The following is a 26,872-nucleotide window of genomic DNA, read 5'->3' as shown; positions in this document are numbered from 1 at the left end:
TTTGCACCCTTAAACAGATTTCATACAATTTTTGCCAGTGTTTCTATGTTTTAGCATTTTTAGAAGAATTCAACCAGCAGGATAGATAGAGAAACACTTGTGCATTGCTTTCAATAGGCACTGTGTTGTACTTCATTCCTCCTGCAGGGGCACTGCAGGGAAACTGAACAGTTACTGCCAAGTACCCAGACAGATTACATCTGATTAATGACAAATCAAGCAGCAATATTTTTATTTAATTCTTTCCCCTAAGGAATGCTTTAGAGATTGCCTAATGAGAATTTTATTCTGAAAAAGGGCAGACTGGGTAAGGAAGAATATATATATGTGTATAAATCTGAAGCAGGAGGGAGGAGATCAGGGAGGTTACTACCCCTTAGATATCATCACCCAGTCTATTCTTTTACAAATATAATGATCCCACCTGGCAAATATTAGGCACAGATCTTCATAGAGTGCACAAACGGTGTGAAGCTTCTTCTTCTTCTGAGCCAATCCCAGTGCATTAATGACAGACAAGCAGTTACAAAAATATGGTGCAAAATGCAATATAGAAGAAAATTGTCATATGTACAATGTGCAATTTAAATAGGATTTCAGTTGACAAAAGTTGGATACTTAGGAGAAAGCCATAAAAGCCAGTAAGAATCATGTGTAAGCTTTTAGTCATAAGCTTGGGTTAAAAGAGAAATGTTCCGAAGCTTCCCTTCCCATTTCGTTTAAACTGGTTATCAGCTATGGAGACAAACATATCCTGGGACATTATCTGCTCATCATCGGCTTTAGTGATCCCTAAGGTGCTGAGTCTCTTCTTGTGGATAATGGTCTTTCTCCGAGAGTTTGCAGTTAGCTCACACACAATGGCTTGGTTTCCATCCACCTCCTCACTAGCAATGCAGTAGTCACTTTTTATTTCAGGCAATATAGGATTGTGCTCCTCATCTGCAGCAAACAGGTTGGCATCTGCTTCAGGTTCCGACTCGGAAGAAACCGGGTTGCAGTTGTTCTCATCTTCTGGCTGCATACAATCATCAGATTCCAGGAGTATCACAGGTGATGTTACTTTAACATTTGCCAGATCAGCATCCAAATTATCTGGCAGGAAGGACACAAAACCTAATTACTATTTATATAGCACTAACATTCTAATTCGCTGCTAAAGCCCCTATCACACGGGGCGACTAGGAGCAAATGAGCGCTGTCAGTGCTCGTTTGCTCCTCTCTCCTTGCAGGGGCTGGGGGGGGTGGGGGCGCGGGGAGCTGCCCGAGTGATTGCTAGATTGTCTGGGCAGCCCATAGAGGATAGTGGCAGTCTGCTACCACCGCTCCTATTCCGCGGGGCGACATTGTTCATGTTGGCTGATTGTTGCCTCCTATTACACGGAATAAGCAAAAACCTTATTCTTCATATAAGGGAGTTCTTCAATGTTCTACTCTAGTTTGCATTTACACTCCTCACAAGCTTCAAGCTGTCAGTGAATGAGGCCACCGTTGTTTGAATTCAGAGGGTGACCCTGTACAAAGCTAGTGCTTCTTAGCTAAGAGTAGGATTACCTATGTACATGCAAGTGTTCTCATTCAGGGATAGCAAATAAATATCTTGAAATGAGGAATTAACACACAAAAAGTGAAGATGATAAAATAACTGGATTAAAAAAGAAATCTGCAAGTATGGCCTACAAGAAAATGGACATGACCCTGCTGAAAGGGACAAGGTGTAAAGCATACAAGTCATTCTGCTTCCTTTTACAGAAAAGCTTTGCAGTTGCCCCTGCCCTTCGGATGATCAGGTGGATATAGACCAATGGATATTGTCTACACTGAGCAAGTTCAGCGCACAAGCCCTATTGAAGGGGCAGCACAAAGCAGCAGAATGAGGTGTACGATTTAAAAGAGCCAAAAATGTGGCAACTTATAGAGGCTGCAAAGTTACACTAGACAAATGTGCCACATTTTCAAACAGGCTGTGTCAAGACTGCCACTATAGAGGGGTACTTTACAGGGGGTTGGGTGGGAGTGTATCACTTTTTTCTTTCACACAAGTTTAAATAGGCAACATTACTGCAATGTAACATCTGCCCAATGCAGAATTGAGCACTTTATGTCTGAGACTATGACCTGATACATGTAAACACGACAGAAAAGCTAAATTTAGGGCTTGTAAACTCACCTTCCTGCAGAGTCTCTGGCATCATATTTTCCTGTACAGCACCCGGCTTCACTAGCACAACAGCATATCCCTCATTGTTATGGATGACATTATTTTCAAGAGTGATTTTGGGAAGATCATGAACCTCATCAATAAAGTCCTAAAGAATAAGAATACAAGCTAAATTTAATAAAACACCCAAACCTAGTGGCCTCTGGCACTGTGACCAGGTATTACACAATTGGGAATTTTTCTAATAACTGAATAAATTGTGCTAGACAACGCCATTAAAAATCATGAAACTATATGTAGAAGAATGAATTGAGGGGCCTGCCAGCCAGTACCTTGATAAGGATCCCATCCCTGCAGTGGTGAATGCCATTGTCTATCAGGCTGCAGCTACTTCCAGGATAGATCTCCACCCCAGCCCCCTGAGTCAAAACAAGAACATCGTGAAAAGGCAAGCAGGGGAAGAAACAAAAAAAAACATATCACACAGAAAGTAACCACTAAATGAGTCATAATTTTGGATACACTGTGGAAACAGAACATTAGTCATCCTTTTACCTTTGCTCCATACAAGTCGCAATACTTCATCAATAATTCAGCAGACTTCTTCACAGTGATACCCGTTGTGTCACATTGTAACACACAGTTTTCCAGCTCAGTCTTACCAGAGAAGATACCTACACAATAGAAAGAAACAAGAAGATCAGCTCTAATAGATTAACCCAGAAGTACTCAGCAAAGAAAAACTAAAGCTTCAGGTTCCCAGAGCAACTTTTGCCACCAGTGTCTGAAACGTGCATGCGTTTGGTATAACAAATCGATTTTTCATTGACTGCTTTTATTGGAGCCTCAAATAAGAGGTGAATTTCAGAATATTTCACAATTGTCCTGCAGTCAGTGATTGTAACTACCAAAGAGCACCCAGAGGGACTGATATCTATCTAATGGCAAACTTGACATATACACTTTGACTCAGGGAAGGGGGGTTGGGAGGTGAACTGGTCACTGGACATACTGTAGGCACATAGACTTACTGACTATGCCTTCCACTGCATTGTGCTGGATAAGCTTCATATTGGAAATTTTCACATGGGCCCCAGAACATTCAACAAACTTGTCTCCTTTTCCTTTCTTTTCTATGATGATGTCATCTGGCATGCCATAGCCTAAAAGAAACAAAGTAGTAAATCTAACATGTGCATAAACAAAAATACTAACAATTACATCAAAGATATCCTGCTCCAATGTAATTGGCTTTCTGCGAGAAAACGTGGAGAAAAAAAAAATATCACCGTCTACATAATCACGCATGTATCACTGGAGTGCTACCAAAATGTACATTTCTGGGATACAGTGAAATCTCATAACCCCTTCAGCATCATGTGATGGTACTTACATTGACAGTAACTAAAGAGGAATCTGTCACATGGTTTATGCTGCACATAAAACTAGTGACAGATGCTGAACAGAACAATGTAGAACACATCACTGCATCCATTCTCCTCATATGCATCGCTGTGCCGCATCACTCCCTAGGGGGCCCCATTCCACCGGACGATTATCGTTTGCATAATCGTTAACGATTAACGGTCTCAAACGACCGCTATTGTGAAAGACCTGAAAACGTTCACTCATTTCCATGGAATAATCGTTACTTATGATCGTATTTGCGATAGTCTTTTCTTCGCTATTGCGTTCGTATCTACTGCGAACGACGTCTTATTCAATGCGAACGATTTGCAAACGTTTTGCGAACGATAAAAATAAATGGAGGTCTTATAAACCGATCAACGATTTCTCGTTAATCGCCAACTGCATTTCAACCGAACGATTATCGTTCAGATTATCGTTAAAGGGGTAGTGCGGCGCTCAGCAATTATTCACAGAATAACACACATTACAAAGTTATACAACTTTGTAATGTATGTTATGTCTGTGAATCGCCCCCTTCCCGTGTCCCCCCACCCCGCACGTGTACCCGGTGCGATATACATACCTGACGCGTGTCGACCCCCGTCTTCTGTCGATGCAATCTCCGGGAGGCCGGCCAACACGCTGCAGCCGTCCCCCCTCTGCAGCATCATCAGCTGCTCAGCCGCGATTGGCTGAGCATAACTGTGCTCAGCCAATCGCAGCTGAGCACAGTTATAACGCGGCAGAGGGGGGGGCGGCATAAGGGACGGCAGGAGCGGGTCGGCCGGCCTCCCGAAGATTACGTCTTTGAAGAAGATGGCGGACGGGGTCGGTCGACACGTATGTAGAGCGCACCACACTTCCGGGTACACGTGCGGGAGTGGGGGGACACGGAAGAGGGCCATTCACAGACATAACATACATTAAAAAGTTGTACAACTATGTAATGTGTGTTATTCTGTGAATAATTGCTGAGCGCCGCACTACCCCTTTAAATCGTTCAAATCTAAACGATAATCGTCCAGTGGAATAGGGCCCTAAGCCCACTTATTGACATTTGTCTGTCTACACCCACTATAGGCAGATAGCTGCTAAGCAGCCGCAGGTGGGCAAAGGCAGCAATGCAACACAATGGCTCATTCTCTTGCATATCTGCACTGAATATAAGCAATGTCTGCTTTTATGTCAAAGCACAAAGACATTTATTCTTGATATTTAAAGTGTACCCGTCAAAAAGAAATTCATCAAACCACCAACAGTGTTACAGTGCTCTCAGTAAAATGATACTAGTAATATCTTTACTGTCTGTGTCTTTATTTATTTTGTAGTGTTCAAGTGCCAAAAAGGCATTTAATCCTTTTAATTTTAAAGGGATACAAAAAAATTCTTTCAAATTAACTGGTGCCAGACATTTGAAATTTACATCTATTTTAAAAATCACAAGCCTTCCAGTAGCTATTATCTGCACCAAGTGGTGTATTTTCTCCAGTCTGAAGAGCAGAAGAGGTTCTCTAAGGGGATTTGCTACTGCTCTGGGCAGTTCTCGCCATGGACACAGGGTGGCAGCAGAGAACACTGTCAGACTGGAAAGAATAAACCACTTCCTGCAGGACAGAAGCTGGTAAGCATTGGAAGACTTGAGATTTTTTTAATAGAAGTAAATTACAAAACTCTCGCACTTTGACACCAGTCCACTGGAGTAGCTTATGGCTCTATGCTTTGTCTATCAAACAGGGAGAAGGCTGGGAAACAAACAGCAGAGAGGCACTGCACCCCAGGGCATGCCTCTGACACGTGAACATCACACAAGACAGTTTTTGGGGTAAATAAATACACAGGCAGCCAAAGTTAAAAGGTATTACCTGTACACACTTGACAGCTCTGTGACAAAGTCGGTGGTTTAGTAGTGAATTCTCCAGTGACAGATGCACTTCAACAACTCTGTGCTTACAGGTATTGGTCACAAAAAAAAACAAACTAACTACCACAGGTTATTACCTTCTACATGTACAGAGTCAGCTATGCAGATCGGACTGTATACAAAGTAATGCCCAGGACAGATCAAGACCAAATCTCCATCAAAGCATTCATTCACAGCCTCCAAGATATCCTTATGGAACTGATAAGAGAACAAGAAAAACATTAATATTCACACTTCAGTCTTGGGGAGGTGACTAGTGATAGCACAATACCAGAATTTTGAGTTCGATACAGATAACTTTTATTTTGATAATACTAATTCGATAGTTATGATAAAAAATTTTTAAAAAAACACAACAACTATATAAATATAGTCCCCCCTCCCCCCGACTGTTATATAAGTGACCTTTTTAATCACTCTTAATTTTTTTTCTGGGATGTGATTTCACTAAAAATCAACAGATCTTGGCCTTATCTGCGATTACACCGTTTACCGTGCAAGATCAGGAATGTGATCATTTTATAGTTTGGACAATAACACTTCAGATATCAGGGTATGCTGGGGGTAGTAGTTATGCACTGTTTCAGCTGTTGGAATATGGTCAGGGTAGTAGTCATGCACTGTTTCAGCTGTTGGGGTATGGAGGAGGTAGTAGTTAGGCACTATCTCAGCCATGAGGGTTTGCTGGGGGTAGTAGTTATGTACTGTTTCAGCTGTTGGGGTATGCTTAGGCAGAAGTTATGCACTGTTGCAGCTATTGGGGTATGCTGGGGTAGTAGTAATGCACTGTTTCAGCTGTTGGGGTATGCTTAGGCAGAAGTTATGCACTGTTGCAGCTATTGGGGTATGCTGGGGTAGTAGTAATGCACTGTTTCAGCTGTTGGGGTATGCTTAGGCAGAAGTTATGCACTGTTGCAGCTATTGGGGTATGCTGGGGTAGTAGTAATGCACTGTTTCAGCTGTTGGGGTATGCTTAGGCAGACGTTATGCACTGTTGCAGCTATTGGGGTATGCTGGGGTAGTAGTAATGCACTGTTTCAGCTGTTGAGGTATGCTGGGGCGATAAATAAGAGACAGATAGATAGAAAAATGGTAAAAGAACAAGACCGAGGAGATAGAAGAATCATCAGGCTTACAGCAGGGGCAGAGGATCCTGGACGCTGCATGGATTGCTGAGGAGGAGGGAGGACGCACACCGGCCGGGCAGAGGTACATCTCTTCCCTCGCTCTCTGCACGTCCATCCTTCTCCTGCAACTCCTCTCCCAGCCCGCTCTACCTCTTCTCTCTCCATGTTCTCTGCAGTATACTCTCTGCACAAAAGCACAGCTTAACATAAAGTATCGACTACCAGGGAATCCTGGTATGGAACCAACATTTTGCCCCAAGAAGTGATATTAGAATCAATTTTTTAAGGCATCGTGCATCCCTAGAGGTAACTGCATCTGCCAATACAAGTGGCAATATCATTGGCTTATTTGGCTAAAAAGAAAAAATATAAATTACTAACCGGTAATTGCTTTTCTTTGAGCCCATGACGGCACCCCTGGATAGGACCACCTCCTACTCCTATTGGACAGGAAACAGGACCACTGGACCATAAAAGAAGCAAAACGCCCCACCAGCACCAGTTCTCAGCAAGGTACCTAGGAGCAAAGTTTATGAAGACAACAAACAGCAAAATATACATATCTGTATTTGTCCTCTAGTATATTCTCTCCATATACTATAAATTATCTATTTCATAATGTGTATATACATATATACATCTATACATTATTATTATTTTTTTTTTTTTTTTTTTTTTTTTTTTTCGGGTGGGTATTAGGCGGGGTGCCGTCATGGGCTCAAAGAAAAGCAATTACCGGTTAGTAATTTATATTTTCTCTCATCGCCCTATGACGGCACCCCTGGAGATTGGACTAGGAATAACCCGCCTAGGGAGGGACTACTGCCTGCAAAACTCTACGGCCGAAGGTTAAATCCTCTGTAGAAGATAACTGCAATCTGTAGTGTTTAAAGAAAGTATGGGGAGTACTCCATGTGGCAGTCCTGCAAATCTGGTCTATAGGGACAGAAGCTCTCTCGGCCCAAGAAGTAGCTACGGCCCTGGAGGAGTGAGCCCCAAACCCCGTTGGAATATCCCTCCCACTGATCTTGTAGCATTCACCTATAGTAAGCTTTACCCATCTGGCGATAGTCTGGGAAGTGGCAGCCTTCCCTCTATTCTTCCCCTGAAAGGAAATAAGAAGATTGTCACTACGTCTCCACTCCCTTGTGGTTTCTAGATAGTAAAGGAGGATGCGTCTAACATCTAGTGTATGAAAAGAAGCCTCTCTGTCATTGGAAGGATTATCACAGAAAGAGGGAAGAATCACTTCTTGTGATCTATGAAAGTCGGACACTACTTTTGGTAGAAATGCAGGGTCAGGAGAGAGGATGACTCTATCGTCCCTAACCGACAGATAGGGTGAGTTGATAGAGAAGGCCCGAATTTCGCTTACTCTCCTGGCAGATGTTATGGCTAATAGAAATGCTAATTTTAAGGAAAGAAACTTTATGCTACAACTATCCATAGGTTCAAATGGAGACATGGTGAGGCCAGAGAGTACTATGTTGAGATCCCAAGGGGGAAGTCTAGATTTGATGGTTGGACATAGTCTACTTGCAGCCCTGGTAAACCTACTGATCCAGGGGTGGTCTGCCAGCTTAAAATCAAACAAGGCACTAAGAGCAGATATCTGGACTTTAATTGTGCTGGGTCTGAGTCCCTTCTTGAGGCCCTCCTGTAGGAAGTCTAACACTAATGGAATATTAGGAGGGCTAAGCACATTAATGGGCTGGTTAACAAATCTAACGAAGGCTTTCCATGTTCTGAGATATATGGCCGAAGTAACTCTCTTTCGGCTTGCCAGGAGGGTAGAAATAACACTTGTGGAAATGCCCCTATCTATTAGCAGCTGCCTTTCACATGCCAGGCTGTCAGATGGAGTCTCCCGGCTGTAGGATGGGAGACTGGTCCCTGGCTGAGAAGATCCCCCCTCTCTGGAAGTATCCATGGTTCTGAGATTGACATCCTTCTCAACCAGGAAAACCACACCCTCCTTGGCCAGAAGGGTGCAATCAGAATAAGATGAGCTCTGTCTTCCCTGATCTTCTGGATGACTCGAGGTAACATTCTGATGGGGGGAAAGGCATAAAGGAGACCCCCTTCCCATTTCTGGGCTAGGGCATCCAAGGCTGTAGGTTTGTCCTCTGGGCATAGTGAAAAGAACTCCCGAACCTTCCTGTTGGCCCGGGTTGCAAAAAGGTCTGTCTTGGGGTAACCCCAAAGTCTGCAAATCTGAAGGAAAACTTCTTGTGACAGTTCCCATTCTCCCTGGTGAAGTTGATTGCGGCTCAGGTAGTCTGCTTTGTAATTGTCTATCCCTTTTAGATGGAGTGCTGTGAGGGACAAGAAATGAGGTTCTGCCAGTCGGAATATGTGGTGAGATATCCTCATCAGTTCTGGGGATCTTGAGCCTCCTTGATGGTTGATATAGGCAACTGCTGAGGCATTGTCTGTCATTACCCTTACATTTCTGCCTTGTAGCTGGGGAAGGGCCTGAGCTAAAGATAGAAAAATGGCTCTTAATTCTCGTATATTCTGAGAGTCCTTTGCCTCTTCTGGAGTCCATAGTCCTTGTAGCAAGAGGGAGTCTAGGTGAGCTCCCCATCCCTGAGGACTGGCATCTGTTGTGACTGTAATTACGTCGTGTAGTTTCCATGGGAGACCCTTGTTGAGGTGTTCCTCCACCGTCCACCATAAAAGGGATCTCAGACTCTGTGGAGAAAGAAAAAAGGGGGAGTCTAGGGAATCCATAAGTCCATCCCATTCGGATAATATCTGGGCCTGAAAACGTCTAGAATGGTATTGAGCCCAAGGTACAGCTTGGATGGATGAGGTGAATAACCCTAAAAGGGACATAGCTGATCTGAAGGTAGTGAGAGGTTGGGAAATCAGATCCCTAGTTCTGGCCATAATCTGGGAGATCTTATTGTCTGGAAGAAAGGATCGTTGGGAGATAGAGTCCAGGTAGATGCCTAGGAATTTACATTTCTGCGATGGTATTTTATTGGACTTTTCATCATTTACTTCCCACCCCAAAGATGTGAAGATAGATTCTACACAGCGGATGTTATCTTCTAGAATGGTTGGAGAATTATTCACTAGGAGAAAATCATCCAAGTAGGGGATGATAATAATATCTTTCTCTCTGACATGGGCCATGACTTCCGCCATAATCTTAGTAAATACCCTAGGGGCCTGAGATATGCCAAAGGGCATGGCAGAATATTGAAAATGCTGAATATCCTTATCCATCTTAACAGCCACTCTTAGGAATCGCTGGTGATCTGGATGTATTGGGACATGGTAGTAAGCATCCCTAAGATCCAGAGTGGCCATGTAACAGTTCTCCGAGAGGTTCAGAATAGTAGAGGGTATTGATTCCATTCTGAACCTCTCGTAAGTAAGAACTCTATTAAGGGGTTTTAGGTTGATTATAGTTCTGAAAGAGCCATTTGGTTTCCTCACCAAAAATAAGGTAGAATAGAATCCTGCTGCTATCTGGTCTGAAGGGACCGGAACCAAAACTCTTTTACTTATTAATGAGTGGACTTCTGAGACTAAGGCAACTTGTTTCTCAGGATCAGAGGATAAGTCAGTACACACAAATCTATTCCCTGGGGAGGACGAAAAAGAGATCTTTAAACCAGATTTTATTGTCTCCAAAACAAAGGTGCTACCAGAAATGTTACACCAACTAGAGAAGTGAAAAGACAATCGCCCCCCCACAGGGACCTCGCGTCATTGTGAGGGTTTCTTGGTCTCGGTACTAGGAAAGAGGAACCCTTTCCCCTTCTTCGTAGGCCTCCAATCCCTTCTAGAAGTAGAGGATCCCCCTCTGGGCTTCCTACCTCGGCCCCTGAAAGATCTATTCTGCTGTTGCTGTTGAATGAGGGGAAATCCTTTCTTTCGGTCCGATGCTTTTTCCAAGACCACGTCTAGAGCGGAGCCGAAGAGGAATTTTCCTTCGCAAGGTACTCCACATAGTCTTGTCTTAGATGTTGTGTCTCCTTTCCATTCTTTGAGCCATAAAGTTCTTCGGGCAGAGTTGGACAATGCTGCAGAACGGGCTGAAAGCTTTAAAGCATCTGCTGAGGCTTCCGAAATGAAAGACACTGCATTTTCAATGGTACTAAAAGCAGTAGCAAAGTCTTGTTCAGGGTTACCCTCATAGACTTTGTCCTTCAGTTCAGACATCCAGATCTGTAGAGATCTGGCCACCGAGGTAGTGGCTATGAGAGGTTTAAAGGTCGCTGTGGAAGCTTCCCAATTTTTTCTGAGGTAAACCTCAGCCCTCTTGTCCATCGGGTCCTTCATAGTAGCCGAGTCCTCGAATGGAAGGGCATTTTTCTTAGAGATCTTAGCCACTGGAGGATCGATCATAGGGGCATTCTCCCAGTATTCTGCGTCTTCATGACTGAAAGGGTACTTTCTTTTATACTGTAGTGAAAAGAATATGAACATATATGTGTATAGTCAATCAATTTCTAAGTAAGAAAAAAACACCAGGAGTGAAGAAAACAACCCCCACTTACGGCTTGAGGTATGAAAAATTTTCGATCTGGTTTGGACCACTCATTTGATATGAGATGTTTAATGCTCTGGTGCACTGGAAACACGGGTCGTTTCTTAGGAGCTAGGCCTTCAAACATCCGGTCCTGCACCGATTTGAGTTGAGGGGTCTCTTCTATCTCCATTGTGCAGCGTACAGCTTTAACCAAGGAGTCTATGTATTCGACAGTCAGAAGAGGGGATGATGACTCCTCTCCTTCCCTCTCACCCTCAGAGGCTATCTCTCCAGGCTCATCAAGCACCGAACTCTGCTCCTGATCCTCCTCAATAGATGGAGGGAGGGGAGCTGGTCTACTAGGACCCGGTAATTCCACCAGCGAGGACTCAGTAGGAGCTGTTGAAGGTATAGCTATCGGAGCTGGAGGAGCCACAGTCTCAGAGGTTGTAGGGTTAGAGGGTAATGAGGCCTGAAAACAAGGTATATATAAAAAAATATTTTATGAAACAAAGGAAAATAATTCTTGGTAGGAACGAGAGCAACATCAAAGCACATACCCTAATCTCATGTCTGATCATGTCCCTTATGTTTCTCATGAAAGAAGGACCCTGATCTTCAAGAACACGGTTCATACATCCACCACATAACGCTTTATTATATGATGAGCTTAGGTGTTTTTTACAGATAGGGCAATCTCTACTCCTCTGTTTCTCCTTTTCCTTTCTAGCACTTTCTTCCTGCTGACATTTAAGGAATATATAACACACTTTAGCAAAGAGATATACACAAAAAACATCTCCAGGGGAAACCCCTCTTACCCCACATACCGAAGTGGATTCTGTCTGAGTGGTTCCCTTAGGATCAGCGCCCTGAGCTTCCATCTTTCCACAATTGGAAGTTCAGAAGTGTAGCAGCCCGTAGCGGCAGTAACCGAAGCAGAAGGGATATCAGCTGCTTAGTGCAGAGCACACTTCCTGGTGCTCTGCAGCTCCTTTAAATTTGGCGCCCAAAAACGCCGGAGACTGGCTGGCTCCGCCCCCCCGCCGCGGCGCTGATGCGGCACACCCTCCCACTGCTGGACGTAATCCCCCCTTGACAGGCCGCAGCCCGGACGCTGCCGAACACGGCCTGCAGATAGTCCCGCCTCCGGACTTCCCCCGGCCGCGTCATCAGTCCGCGCCCCTCCCCCGCCAGCGCGCACGCTACGGCCGGGAGGAGTAAGCAGACATAGCAGCAGCCGGCGTCCAGAGGGGCCAAGGGAGCAGCGGGGATCCTCTTCAGGAGGTGTCGGGGCGACCACCAGACTGGACTGCAGCTCAAGATGCCTTACGCAGCCCGGGAAGCCGGTGAGTGGGAATCTACACCGGGGATCCCCAGTCTCGTCTTCTTAGGTCCAGGAGTGAATCCTGAGTAATCCTGCCCTATGGGACAGGAAACAGTAACTGGTGCTGGTGGGGCGTTTTGCTTCTTTTATGGTCCAGTGGTCCTGTTTCCTGTCCAATAGGAGTAGGAGGTGGTCCTATCCAGGGGTGCCGTCATAGGGCGATGAGAGAAAAAAAAAATATTCCAGCTAGATGTTAGCTTGCAGTCAATAGGGAAATACATAACACCATATCTACATGGTGTTTCTTAACACCTTCATGCCAGCCATACGGCTATATACATTCCAACTGCCGATGCATCGTGTAGTTGGAATGTATATATACACACCCCCATCTGCGATTTAATGTGAGCAGCACTATACACATTCAAGTTCCAGCTCCTCCCCCAGTGCACCAAAGGAGCTCCAAAATGGCAAAATGGATCAAGATAAGAAGATCAGTGCCTAAATCAGCCTGTCATCCCCTATAGGTACACAACAGCAGGTTCGTAAACAATGTGCAGTTACATATTTCATTTCCTTATCTACTGTCTGTAGCCGAGATGGCCTTTGTCTCAGTGATATAACCAAGTAAACACCAAGGATGAGATTTGTTAAGATGCTTTATGGTAAGATTACCCTTGTTACCGGTGTGTACGGATGCATACACAAACCAATCCTTCACTGGGCGACCATTCATTCATAGGCTATTCAGCAATCAAACTACTTGACTCATGTGTACGACCCTGTAGAAGCTTTGTTCAGTGTCATCCAGTTTCAGCTTCCACTGTGATATCCCCTCAGACTGAATCTATAGTCAAGTGAAGTTTCTCTGTTAAATCTCCAGCAAGCCTTGATACAGGAACAATGTGCTGGAGCTGTACTAGTGAAACCCCAATAAGTGTGCTCAGTTACATGGATCACACCTTGTAATAGAGGGACATAGAGGCAGTGTCTGGGCGAGGGAAGAGAATCATGGGAACTGTAGTCTTTTACACTGATAGCCCTGAGGCATAAAAACAAAACTCTTTTACAGGCAAGAGAATGAAAGCATTTCTTCTCATCTTTGGTGGCATTACCAGATGAGCATAAAGTCAGATTAAGGAGTTTTCCTGTACTTTTATTAGCACAAAAAATCCATTTAATTAAGCTCTAACCTGGATTTCTTGACTTTGGTTACAGGATTCTGGCTCCAGACGCTCTCTAGTCAAACATGTCAATGTTTCAATGGACATAGTTGTGGACACAACATGAATGACCCTTCCACCAGCAGGTCGGCGCCCTTTCTTTTTTAAACTACAGGAACCTGGACTTTTCTGATAACAGAAGAGGTACCTGCAAATATAAGACAAGGCAACATTAGCAGGTGTAGTTCATAAGCAAGGCTACCCAGCCTACAGGTGGAGCCCTTAGGCACTTCACTAATCAAATACCTCAGAAGTGGGTTTTCAATTAATTTTAGTTTCCTCTTTAAATTCTCCAATTCACCGTCCATTTTCATGCCTTCTACCATGGAGACATTGTCGAGCTCACAGTCAGAGTCGGAGTCTCTGTTGGACAATGTGTTTCGGAGGCTGTTGAACTGAGAATAAACTTGTTCACAGCGAGCAAGGATACTGTGATATTCGGACACCAGCTCCGATGGGATCCGCTCTTCCAGAATGTCATAATATCTAAAAAGGACGGGAAATCGTAAGCATTCAACCACACTGTTATCCATCTCCTATACTGTACCCTAATGCAGAGTTCTTACAGGCGTAACCTTGGCTCTGCGCATCTTGTAAAATAATCATAATAATCTTCCTCCTCTTCATCCCAGGAACGCCAGATGTTCTGGTAGAAGAATCTGCAACACAGACAAAAAGTCCAGTTTGTCAAGGGACATGAACAAACATGCAGCCAATCCCTCAAATATGCAAACTTTCTATGAAACTGCAAAAAAAAAAAAAAAAAAAAAAGTGTCCTTTTTATCATATGCAAGAAAACAGAAGAGCAGGGCATCTGTGAGAAATACCATTTTGGTGATGAATTAAGGAGGTGAAAAATAAGTACTCCCCGCCGATCTCGGTATCGGGCCCCGGCTTCTGTATTATGAAGAGTCATGGGAAGGGCACATGACCAGTGGCTATATTCATTCCTATGGAGCAGATGGGAAGAGCAGAGTACATCGCTCTTCCCGCTTACTCTGCTCTTTCCATCGCTCCATAGGAATGAATAGAGACACGGGTCACATGCCGTAGCTGCGACTGTATTCATAATACAGAAGCTGGGGCCCGATAAAGAGATCATGGGGGGGTATGGAGGTTGGACCCCCGAAATCTTTTCCTGTGGATAGGGGAAAAGTTGTTTTTTCCAGGAATACATCTTTCATGTGAAGCAATGTAATATACCCCAATGACTAAGCCATGCAAAGCTGGGCATATGGTTTAAAGAAAATCTGAAAACCTAGGACTCACAGGCCCGATATAATCTATAAGCAAGTCAATGTTAGGTTAACACTGCCAATGGAGGAAAAAGGAAATTATGGATAACTCAGATGCAAGAATTAGAGATCAATGTGTGAGATCAGTCTACACATGTAAGCCTGATAAAGGAGGATTTGGCTTCACTAACCTGACATGTTCTATAGCCATTGCAGTCTGGTCATATTCTCCTGAATCATCAAATACCACATAGAGCTCCTGGAGGGGGACCTTCTGTTCCTTAACCTCTAACAGGTCACGGATGCTCTGCTCATTGACACAATCCACGCGACAGTCACACAAGAATGGCTCACATGGTTGTACCACCGCCTGCAAGCTGGAGAAGGAGAGGTCCATCACCTGTCAAGGTCATAAATTACAGATTTTATAAAGAATATTTGAAATTTTAAATGGTTTTAGGTCTTATGAAAAACGATTTCGGTTACTCATATGTGCAAAACTAAAACCTGTAGTTTTAAATCAATTGTCATTAAAAAATAAATCAATTAAAAAATAGTCACTAGTCCACAGGACATTCCCAGAAAGATCACCCTTCACCTGATGTTATAACAAAAGTAACAATATGGACAGATGCATCTGTTATACAACTTTGTAATGTGTGTTATTTAAGTGAATGCCCTCCTTCCCCGTGTCCCCCCCACCCCGGAAGTGTGGTGCGGTATACTTACTGAATTGCTTGCTGTCTACCCCGGCCGACATCTTGGGTCGGCGACATCATCTTCGCTGCAGCCCTTCCTCATGCCGGCCCACCTCTGCCGCGTCATCAGCTTCTCAGCCCCGATTGGCTGAGCATAACTATGACGTCGTCGACCCAAGATGGCGGCCGGGGTCGACAGAAATTCAGTAAGTATACCGCACCACACTTCCGGGGTGGGGTGGGGAAACAGAGTAGGGGGCCCAAGTTTGTTGTCCCAAGAAGGGTGCCCCCACCTCTCATTGTGTCTCCTATTTAGCCGCTCATATTTCATCCTGACGTTTAAATTGACAAGCTTCCCACACACTTTAATACAGGAACAAAGGGCCTCAAAAACTAATAGTAAAAATGCATTTGTTGCCCATAGCATCCAACCAGTCTTGCCAAAACCATATATAATATGAAAGCTAAGCACTGATTGGTTTCTGTGGGTAATAAGAAGCTTTTCCTTTAGGCCCCCTTCACACGTCCGGAAAAAACATCCGGATTTCCTATCAGGAAATCCGGACGGATTTCCGGACCCATAGACTTTAACTGGTCACGGACACCCTTCCGGAAAAAATAGAGCATGTCCTATTTTTGTCCGGAATTCCGACCCGGACACCCCCATAGATGTCTATGGAAGCGCCGGAACCACGGGCACTTTCCTGATGTACATCAGGAAAGTGCCCATGATTCCGGATGATTGAGAGCCTGCCGGCACCCCCGCTGCCCGATTGCCGCGCCGCCACCACCACAAGGGATCGGACAGGACATTAGCTTCTCTGCCCCTGCACCCGGACATCAGCTGCCGCCGGCACTCGATGACCTCGCCACGCCGCATCGCATCACCCTGCCGCCCGATAACCCCGCCGCATCACATCACCCCGCCGCCCAATGACCTCGCCACGCCGCATCGCATCACCCCGCCGCCGTCGCCCGATGACCTTGCCACGCCGCATTGCATCACCCCGCCGCCACCCCCGACCTCTGTGGCCCCCGGTACACTGGGGCCCCCCCCCCCCCCGGGACTCCCACCAGCTGCCGCCGTTGTTCTTCCGCCGCCGACAGGTGACATACACAGCCTTCTCCACCCCAATACAGCCTTCTCCACCCCAATACTAAAACTCCCACCATGTCCTGCTAACAGGCCATGATGGGAGTTGTACTTCTGCAGCCTGTGGCCATCCAGGTTGCAGAAGTACAACTCTCATTATGCTCTGTTGGCGGGCCATGATGGGAGTTGTAGTTCTGCTGCCTGTGGCCATCCAGGTTGCAGAAGTACAACTCTCATCATGACCCTGCTGACAGGCCACGATGGGAGTTGTAGTTCTGCTGCCTGTGGCCATCCCGGTTGCAGAACTACTATTCTCATCATGCCCCTGTTGGCAGGCAATGATGGGAGTTGTACTTCTGCAGCCTGTGGCCATCCAGATTGCAGAAGTACAGCTCTCATTATGCTCTGTTGGCAGGCCATGATGGGAGTTGTAGTTCTGCTGCCTGTGGCCATCCAGGTTGCAGAACTACTATTCTCATCATGCCCCTGTTGGCAGGCAATGATGGGAGTTGTACTTCTGCAGCCTGTGGCCATCCAGGTTGCAGAACTACTACTCTCATCATGCCCCTGTTGGCAGGCCATGATGGGAGTTGTACTTCGGCAATATGGGTGCCTGTTTTTTTTCTCATCAGGAAATCCTGAAGGTTTTTCCTGATTGCTTCCTGATGGTAAAAACGGATTAGGCCCCCCTTCACTTGTCCGGAAAAACCACCCGGATGGATTTCCGGACGCATAGACTTTCATTGGACACGGACACCCTTCCAGAATTTTCCGGAAGGGTGTCCGTTCCGGAAAATAGGACTGGATATTTTAGAACCGGTCCTATTTTCGTCCGGAAATCCGGCCCGGACGCCCCCATAGGAGTCTATGGGAGCACCCGGGCCCCGGACGCTTTCCTGATGCACATCAGGAAAGCGTCCGGAGTTCCACTCACCTTCCGCCTCTGTCCCGGCCTCCTGCTGTCTCTTTGCTGCCTCTTCGTCCGCATCCTTGTCTGCAGCTACCCCCGGCGGCCACTCGCGGCACCCACGCACCCCCCCCCGCGGCCACTCGCGGCAGGAGCTTTGTGGTAATAGTAACCTATCTGGAAGCTGTCAGACATGATTGCTACGTGGTAGCCTCTCTACAGCAAGCAATGAATGCTATCACCACTCGCTCTGCTTATGGTTACAGCACACTGAGCAATCACAGCAACCCCACTCCCTGTGTAGAGGCCGCAGCACACAGAGATTGCATCTCACAGCCTTCTCCCAAAGAACTGTGTATAAGAATATACAGTACATATGGGGGGGGGGGGGGAATGGGACACTGCTCTGTATAGTGCATATATACACAAATTGTGTAGGATATAGAGTAGTATAACTTTATTAAAACCATGTATTAGAATTTAAAGTGCTGAAACAGTGCTGAAGCAGACAAGTCATCTTAGTGTTTGCAGTGTGCTGCTGCAACCTGTTGTCCTGTCTGCTGGGAAACCTTGTGACTGCATCAGCAGCTTAGAACTACAGATAACCATTGCAGTCAAAACTTCATCATACAATAATTAGAGACAAGTACACAAACCTCTACAAGAACTTCGAAGATATCTGTCCGCCATACAGCCCTCCAGCCAGAGGGTTCTGCAGCCCGTTCTAGGTACTCGGCTATAAATTCTGTCACTTCAGAAGGTTTACCATCACCTTGTAAAGACAAATTAAGGAAAAGAAAAACAACAAAGTCACCTAAAAATGTGTCACTTTATCAGAGGATTGAAGGGGTTCTCCACTTTGGTGTTTTTGTTTATTTACCTTTCAAAGCAACTGATACCAGAAAGTTATATAGATTTGTAAATTACTTCAAAAATTCTCCAGTCTTCTAGTACTAGTACTTATCAGCTGCTCCATGTTCTGCAGGAAGTGGTGGATTCTTTCCAGTCTGACACAGTGCTCTCTACTGCCACCTCTGTCTGACAGGAACTGTTTAGAGCAGTAAAGGATTTCTATAGGGATTTGCTACTGCTCTGGACCATTCCTGTCACGAAGAGGGGGCAGCAGAGAGCAGTGTCAGACTGGAAATACACCCCTTCCTGCAGAACATACAGTAGCAGATAAGTATCTCACAGTAAGATTTGTAAAGAGAATTAATTTTATAAATCTTTATAGTTGATTTGAAAAATGGCATTCACTGGTGTTCCCCTTTAAGCAGTCATTATTATTATTGGCTACTGTAGTGGCAGCAGTATAGCAGGTTTTATTAAAGGGAAACTAACAGCAGCTTAGAATAGGGCTGGGCGATATTGGCCTAAATCAATATCGCGGTTTATCGTTCATGAAGCCGCGGTAACGATAAATTGGACGATAATTATGACACGCCCCTTTTAAAAGCCACACCCCTTTTGAAAACCACATTTTCCGATGGTAATACAAACGTAGATTTATTCCATATAACAATATGCAGCAAACTTCATAAGTAATATACGACGTTTTGGCTTCTCCTACGCCATTTTCAAGTGCCACTTGAAAATGGCGTAGGAGACGCCGAAACGTTGTACATTGTTATATGGAATAAATCCACGTTTGTATTACCATCAGTGTTGCAGAGTATTTTTTACTAGCTGACTTGATCCAAGATCTGGGATTCGACTGCTGGCAGCCACAGTTCATTTAGTGTGCGGCCTATATGGTTTGCTTTATCTATCTATCGACAGATGGGAGATAGATAGATAGATGGGAGGGAGATAGATAGATAGATAGATAGATAGAAAAAAAGTCTATTAGTGCAGCACTCCTTTTTATAAGTTAGTTCGGTGCCTTCCAGCACCCTTGCGACCACAGGTGCTTAAGTATACAAATAGAAAAAGCCGTGGCACTCGAAATTCAGTGAAAAAATAATAAGTGTTTTTTATTCGCCCAAAACCGCGGTTTTGGGCGAATAAAAAACACTTATTATTTTTTCACTGAATTTCGAGTGCCACGGCTTTTTCTATTTAGATAGATAGGGAGATAGATAGATGGGAGATAGATAATAGATCTATCTATCTCTCTCCTATCTCATCTAATCTATCTCTTTCTATCTAATATCTACCCCCAGTCACTGTCACAAGCTGTTCTGCCGTGGCCCCCCTCTCCCTCACATACAGTTGGGGTCAGGTATGGGTCGGCACCTCCTTGCTCCACCGGCCACCGCTCTCTGTCTCTCCCGCACAGCCCCTGTCACTTAGTGTTGGTGTAGCTCCTCCGAGCACATATATCTGCTGGCAGTGTCCGGGGAAGAGCGTCACACATGGCTGCTTCCAGGACTGAGAAAAGATAACGGGCGCCGGGGATTCCTGTGCGGGACAGAGTGCGGTGCCCTGTGGAGCGAGGAGGTGCCGACCCATACCTGACCCCCTGAAGCCACTGTATGTGCGGAAGAGGGGGGGCAGGGCACACCGTGCAGCAGCTTCCAGAGAAGCTAGGAGAAGTGAGCCGCCCCGGCAGCAGCGCTGAGCACACTGCACGCCCGCGCGCAGCCGGTCAGTTCTCCAGCCTCTCTTCAGCCCCCGCAGCAGGATCTTCTATCCCTTGCCTTGCACCAGTATATGTGTGTCCTGGCTGGGATCGGAATAGTTTTACACAGGCCAGTAAGGGTAGGAGCAGGGACACGTGGGAGATTAACTGAGGGGAGCAGAACATGCGGCCGCCGGGTGAGGGGAGGAAAAATACCTCAGATACCGTCCTGGCAGAGTTGAGGTCGGTTAACCGACACCAGTGACGGTATCGGTATTTTTACGGTATACCGCCCAGCCCTAGCTTAGAAGCAGCTAACCTGCTGTTATGTCCCTATAGGGAATAGGGTGCTGAGTAAGAAGGTACTTTCCCTTACCTTAATCCTCAAAACTATTTTTGTTAAGTTTGTGATTCATTCCTTATGTAACTGAGGCATTTTGGTGCACTGGGGGTGTGGATACCACCCTCAATGCACTGACTCACCTCAGCCAGCCTCTTATAAATATTGGGGCAGCGCTCTGCAGTGATGTTACTCTGTGCTTGCACTGTGGATCCAAGATAAATATTTAGTAGGAGGGGAGGGACGGCTGGGGCGGAATGGAGCACTAAGGGTGGTGGCCATGCCTCCAGTGCACCAAACTGCCTCAGCTGCATAGGGAATGAACCATAAACTTAATGAAAACAGCGTAAGATGCTTCTAACCTGCTGTTAGTTTGCTTTTAAAGGGGTATCTAACATGCTGAGAGTTTCCCTTTAATGTCTATAGTAGGCAGAGGGGGGGGGGGGGGGGAGTTGCATGAAGGTTGCACTGAACAGTGTTTTGCACAGTAGAATATACTGATTGCACAGACGCTGCTTTTGCATGCTGCGCATTAACAGGAAAGCGGATTCCAGTGGACCAGCAGAAGAAGAGACAGATATAAAGCCTTATATTCAATCCGCTTATCCCAGCCACTCTGCGAATCTTTGGAGGTCTTCATAAGTAAGTACCTGAACAGCTGTCATGCGATTTACCACTGTACTTACCCAGCAGATAATCCTTGTAGGCCTCAAACCTCTCATAGAAAAGGAGGTTGCTAGTCTGGAATAGGTCTGGGAACTGCTGGTTTCCAGCAAAAACACCTCGTGGAGAAACCCTCCCAAGTTTTTTGTGGCTCCCATAGTCACTGTCCACATCTTCCTGAAACAAGACTGGAGAAAAACAGGAAACATGAGAACGGCGCAAGGCTACCTGGATGGCCTGTATGAAGTGTGGTATTACAGCACAGTGTTACTAAAGGAAGGCCCGCTCACTTCCTAGCTATTCTTTACTGCTTACTCCAATGGACCTATTGTTTGCACGGCTCAGCACCTCCCTAGTGACAGAGCAGAGTGTATGTAAAATCTACAGGACTTGGGGCAATCACTGCACACTATACAGTACACATCCCTCAGGTTGTAGGCCATTGCTGTAACACGATACCTGGAATGCTGAGCAGTTCTGTGAGGGAACCCCCGAGGGACAGATAGATGGATGTGACAGAAATCTTCAGGAAAGCTGTCAGCAGCTGCTTGGCGCACTAGGGCACAGCAACTCTAGTTACTCAATGGGTTGAGCTATATAAACCTATAGTCCCTGCTCAATTCCAGCATCAGTGGCAACATTTAAAGGGTTTCTCAAGAACATTATTCTGTATATTTACATATGTTCAGGGTGGGAGGAAATAATTAGCCACCTCCCATTGATCCCCCACCAGTGTTGGCCCCTGCTGCCTCAGCATATAAGAAATGCCTGGTTAGCCAATCCCTGGCAGAGCAGGCCACTGCTGAAACAGGTTTGGAGCACCTATTAATATACTATCATTCTTTGGATAGACCCTTTAATAATAACAACAGAGGTCCCAGAAAATCTGACAGGTGTCATACAGTGACTATGGAAGGACATGTGGCATGGAGAGAAAATGTGGCATATAAGATGACTATATATAGAGGGAACCAGCAGCAGCAATCCCTACAGACACAAGATGCTACACTACAAGGTGCAGGAAACACCAGCTGATAATCTCACTGAGCACATAGGAACATTACTGTATATCAGGACTGGTATAAGACACTGCTGCTGTCTGGAGACCACCTCTCCATTAATACGTCATAGATCATGTGGCCTCCGCACAATTATAGCCACAGCCCCTATAACTCAGTTATACCTGTATACCTATACATGACAGCTGCCAGCCATCTACCCAAATAAGAGAGCTGCCCATACATGACAGCTGCCAGCCATCTACCCAAATAAGAGAGCGGCCCATACATGACAGCTGCCAGCCATCTACCCAAATAAGAGAGCTGCCCATACATGACAGCTGCCAGCCATCAACCCAAAGAGAGCTGCCCATACATGACAGCTGCCAGCCATCTACCCAAATAAGAGAGCGGCCCATACATGACAGCTGCCAGCCATCAACCCAAATAAGAGAGCGGCCCATACATGACAGCTGCCAGCCATCAACCCAAATAAGAGAGCGGCCCATACATGACAGCTGCCAGCCATCAACCCAAATAAGAGAGCGGCCCATACATGACAGCTGCCAGCCATCAACCCAAATAAGAGAGCGGCCCATACATGACAGCTTCCAGCCATCTACCCAAATAAGAGAGCTGCCCATACATGACAGCTTCCAGCCATCTACCCAAATAAGAGAGCTGCCCATACATGACAGCTTCCAGCCATCTACCCAAATAAGAGAGCGGCCCATACATTACAGCTGCCAGCCATCTACCCAAATAAGAGAGCTGCCCATACATGACAGCTGCCAGCCATCTACCCAAATAAGAGAGCGGCCCATACATGACAGCTGCCAGCCATCTACCCAAATAAGAGAGCTGCCCATACATGACAGCTTCCAGCCATCTACCCAAATAAGAGAGCGGCCCATACATGACAGCTGCCAGCCATCTACCCAAATAAGAGAGCTGCCCATACATGACAGCTGCCAGCCATCTACCCAAATAAGAGAGCGGCCCATACATGACAGCTGCCAGCCATCTACCCAAATAAGAGAGCTGCCCATACATGACAGCTTCCAGCCATCTACCCAAATAAGAGCGCGGCCCATACATGACAGCTGCCAGCCATCTACCCAAATAAGAGAGCTGCCCATACATGACAGCTGCCAGCCATCTACCCAAATAAGAGAGCTGCCCATACATGACAGCTGCCAGCCATCAACCCAAATAAGAGAGCTGCCCATACATGACAGCTGCCAGCCATCAACCCAAATAAGAGAGCGGCCCATACATGACAGCTGCCAGCCGTCTACCCAAATAAGAGAGCGGCCCATACATGACAGCTGCCAGCCGTCTACCCAAATAAGAGAGCGGCCCATACATGACAGCTGCCAGCCATCTACCCAAATAAGAGAGCGGCCCATACATGACAGCTGCCAGCCATCTACCCAAATAAGAGAGCTGCCCATACATGACAGCTGCCAGCCGTCTACCCAAACCTCTACAAGAAAAGGTTATTCCAATAGTGAGGGGGAAAGATGCTGGATACAGGCACTGCTGCCACTCCTCTCCCAGGGATAACAACCATCAAGCATACTCATACCCCCCCCGATCACCCTCCCTGCTGTGATAGTGGAGTACCTGCGTGTAACCTGCCCGGGCAGCAATCCCTCCATGAGACTGTCAGGCCATGCTGGTACTTGTAGTACATACAGAAGCCCATGGATGTGTGATCTACCCAAGAGCTAGCACCCATACGCCCAGTCCCGGCAGCAGGGATCCAGTAGATTGCTGGCACTTGCAGTCCCTACACAACATCCAAGCTGCTAGCAAGGCCGGGCAGAAACTACCGGAAGGCTGGGACAAGCCCTGTACCGTACCCTGCTTCACGTCCCGGGAACTGCCGGCCTCCTCCTCCTCGTCCTCCCTCTCCGAGAGATCTTGCAGCAAGCGTTCCGACATGACAACGGCAGATCCCGCCCCGCCTGCTCGTGCCACCGTTCAAATCTCCCGGTCACACCCTCCTCTGACGTCACGGACTAGCTACGCGCTCATTCGCTGCTGCGCATTCATCCACCACCAAAGAGATGGAATTTTACTGTAGACAGAGCGTCAGAGGCAGCAGCGCGCCACCTAGTGGCAGGAGGTCACCACAGCACCACGCCAACTAGCGGCAGGCGGTCATTACTGCAGTCCTAAACTTCTTTAGAGAGACGCCAACACGACAAACTGCCGGTTACTGCACTAGTGTCCTGCCCCAGTCACTGACTGGATGGGTGGGTATTTCTGAGCCGGGGCATGACAATGCAGAAGCGGAAGCTGCAGGAAACTGGCGGCGGTCAGTGAGCTGGTGACTCTATGCTGCTGAGGCATGGGGACAGGTAAGTATAGCTTTTTTATTATGTCCCCCCGCCTGCGCTGGATTTTTAGATTTGGCTGGAGTTCTTCTTTTAACTTTTTTTTTATCAAGGGCTATAATAATCTTACATGGCTAGACTCATTACCTAATTGTTGGTTGTCTGCTCCACTTGGCCAAATCTTGCGTATCCACAATTACAGGGTGGTGTGGTGCTCTCCCCATCATAGAGGCACACCGTGGCAACAGGCTAGGGATGTCTGGCTATTCCCGTGTTTTGAGACTCACAACCAAGGCTCCACGGACTCTTGTTTTGCGTATCCGCAATTACAGACAAGAAATAGGCACCTGTGAATGAGGTCTAAAGCCTTGTTTACATGTTCAGTAGGCTGTCTGTAGCCGCAGACCTGTAGCTTTGGACAGACTACGGAAGTGTATTCATTGGGTGTCCACAGTGCACAACCTGTTCAATAGGGAATAGTGATCTGTGCTGTAAATGTGGGTAGTAGGACCTGCCCATTTTTTATGCGGCATAGATCACGGCCCAGTATTTGTATAGTATGTGTAAACAGGCCATTTAAAGCAGTGCTTCTAAAATCCAGTCCTCAGGCCTCACCAACAGGTCATGTTTTGAGGATTTCCCATACAAAGGACACCTGTGCTAATACCTGATGCACTGACTATAATTATATCACCTGTGAAATACTAAGGAAATCCTCAAAACATGACCTAAATACCAATAAAAGAACAACTGAACCTCTAATATATTACAACATATAGATTTTATTGTTAAAATTACAATACAATGGCAAAATAATAGATGAATACACAATGAACCATGGCTGACAAAATGTTAAAAAACGACAAACATACAGTGAGGGGGCTGCTGCAGATGGACGCAAGTAAATAAATAAATAAATGAATAAATGGTAGACTAAAGTGCTAGATATAGTACAAAAAGAGCTATGAGTAAATGATTTTATAGTAAACAAGCTAAAAAAGTGCTATAAAGAATTCATAGATCTCAACTGATGTAAAACTACTAAAGTGTCATACCATAAATGATAGAAGTCAAAGTGTCCACCGGCGGCCCCCACCCCAACGCACGTTTCGGCGTAGCCTTTTTCAAGGGGTACCTATCTGCTGGAGGGTCACACTATAAATACCTAAGATGCTACTAGATAGACCAATCACCCACCCGCTCCGCACATGTAGGGTGTCACGTAAAATCTAATTACCTGCTAAGTCGGAACATTACTTCCGGGTACGGCTGACGTCAGCGCTAGCGGCGCAACGTAATGACGTCCAAATAGCTAGTCACATGGTACACACAAGTCACATGTGATACCTGTATGACGTGGACGCGTGCGTGCGTGTGCGTGTTTTAATCTCCAAATTGCAAAAACATTAACATTATTGATTGATAAAACATCAATCCGACAGAAATTTAATTAAATTAAAATGTGTCAGGGAGAGCTCTGCTCGGCTCAAGGTATAAATCTTTGGCATTAAGTTGACATAGACAGTAGCAAATGATGATGTTTATTTATCTCATGCCATGTCTACCTGCATTACAAATATATGAGCTCATTCTGAGATGGGCTGCCCTCTCCCAGGCTCGGAGCACACAGGTGACGGTGTCACAATGACGAAAGTGCATTAGAAAACATGGATACAGCCAATGACTATATCCATGATTTCCGCATAGCCTTAGGGCTTTATCCAAGTTCAGCAGCCACCGCTAATCAAATGAATAAATAAATAAATGAATAAGTGCATCACAACCCCTGCACCTTATATTAATATAAATATAAATGAATGACAATGAATATAGTTATAAATATAAATATACATAAGAAAATAAATATGCATAGAACCTCGCTGGCCACAATAAATATGTATAAATACACAACATGATTAACAAAAAGAGCTGATGAAAAGCAGGTATAAGAAAGGAGGAAATGAAGACAAGAGAGAAAAGAAAAATCAAAAAGAAACAAAAAAAACAACATGATTATAAACCCGGACCTATAAGTGCAAATTGGCATAGAATAACAAACAAATGTGGAAAAAACTATATATAATATATATAATAAAAAATATTCTATATACAAAATACTCAAAACATGACCTGTTGGTGAGGCCTGAGGACTGGAATTGAGAAGCACTGATTTAAAGGAATGGGTCCCCAATTATGGATGCACAATGGAACATGTAAATGCAGCCTATGTGTATCAGGATTAATTGTACTTTAATAAAAAAAAATTAAAAAAAATCCACAAGATGGCAATATTGTACTATGGCAGTATAGTTAATAATAACATGGTTTATTTATATAGAGCCAACAAATTCCACAGCACTGTACACTGTGACGCTGGGTTC

General features: G+C 45.6%; 1 protein-coding gene across 1 annotated transcript; it reads right to left on the bottom strand.

Moving 5' to 3' along the window:
• Window positions 1-215: 215 nt before the first annotated feature.
• Window positions 216-24,177, bottom strand: SHCBP1 (SHC binding and spindle associated 1). Its single transcript, XM_069966208.1, has 13 exons — window positions 24,015-24,177; window positions 21,175-21,339; window positions 18,245-18,360; window positions 15,082-15,290; window positions 14,222-14,314; window positions 13,902-14,141; window positions 13,626-13,803; window positions 5,570-5,690; window positions 3,193-3,324; window positions 2,717-2,835; window positions 2,494-2,580; window positions 2,171-2,309; window positions 216-1,095 (listed from the first exon to the last, which is right to left on the bottom strand). Exons 1-13 carry the CDS (start codon window positions 24,094-24,096, stop codon window positions 680-682), a joined length of 2,097 nt encoding a protein of 698 aa, XP_069822309.1. The 5' UTR covers window positions 24,097-24,177; the 3' UTR covers window positions 216-679.
• Between the last annotated feature and the right edge of the window lie 2,695 nt (window positions 24,178-26,872).

Source organism: Dendropsophus ebraccatus, chromosome 4 (assembly GCF_027789765.1).
Source record: "Dendropsophus ebraccatus isolate aDenEbr1 chromosome 4, aDenEbr1.pat, whole genome shotgun sequence".
NCBI lineage: Eukaryota > Metazoa > Chordata > Amphibia > Anura > Hylidae > Dendropsophus > Dendropsophus ebraccatus.
Note: the sequence above shows the minus strand (reverse complement) of the source record. Positions and strands in the feature narration are given on the sequence as shown.

Bases quoted from the DNA above. Each gene is read 5' to 3' on its own strand.
- SHCBP1 (XM_069966208.1), bottom strand. From the start codon at position 24,096: ATGTCGGAACGCTTGCTGCAAGATCTCTCGGAGAGGGAGGACGAGGAG. The intron at 13,804-13,901 runs GTATTTGATTAG...TTATATTTGCAG, and splicing joins ATTGAAAACCCACTTCTGAG to GTACCTCTTCTGTTATCAGA. The intron at 1,096-2,170 runs GTGAGTTTACAA...CCTTCCTGCCAG, and splicing joins GCCAGAGACTCTGCAGGAAG to ATAATTTGGATGCTGATCTG.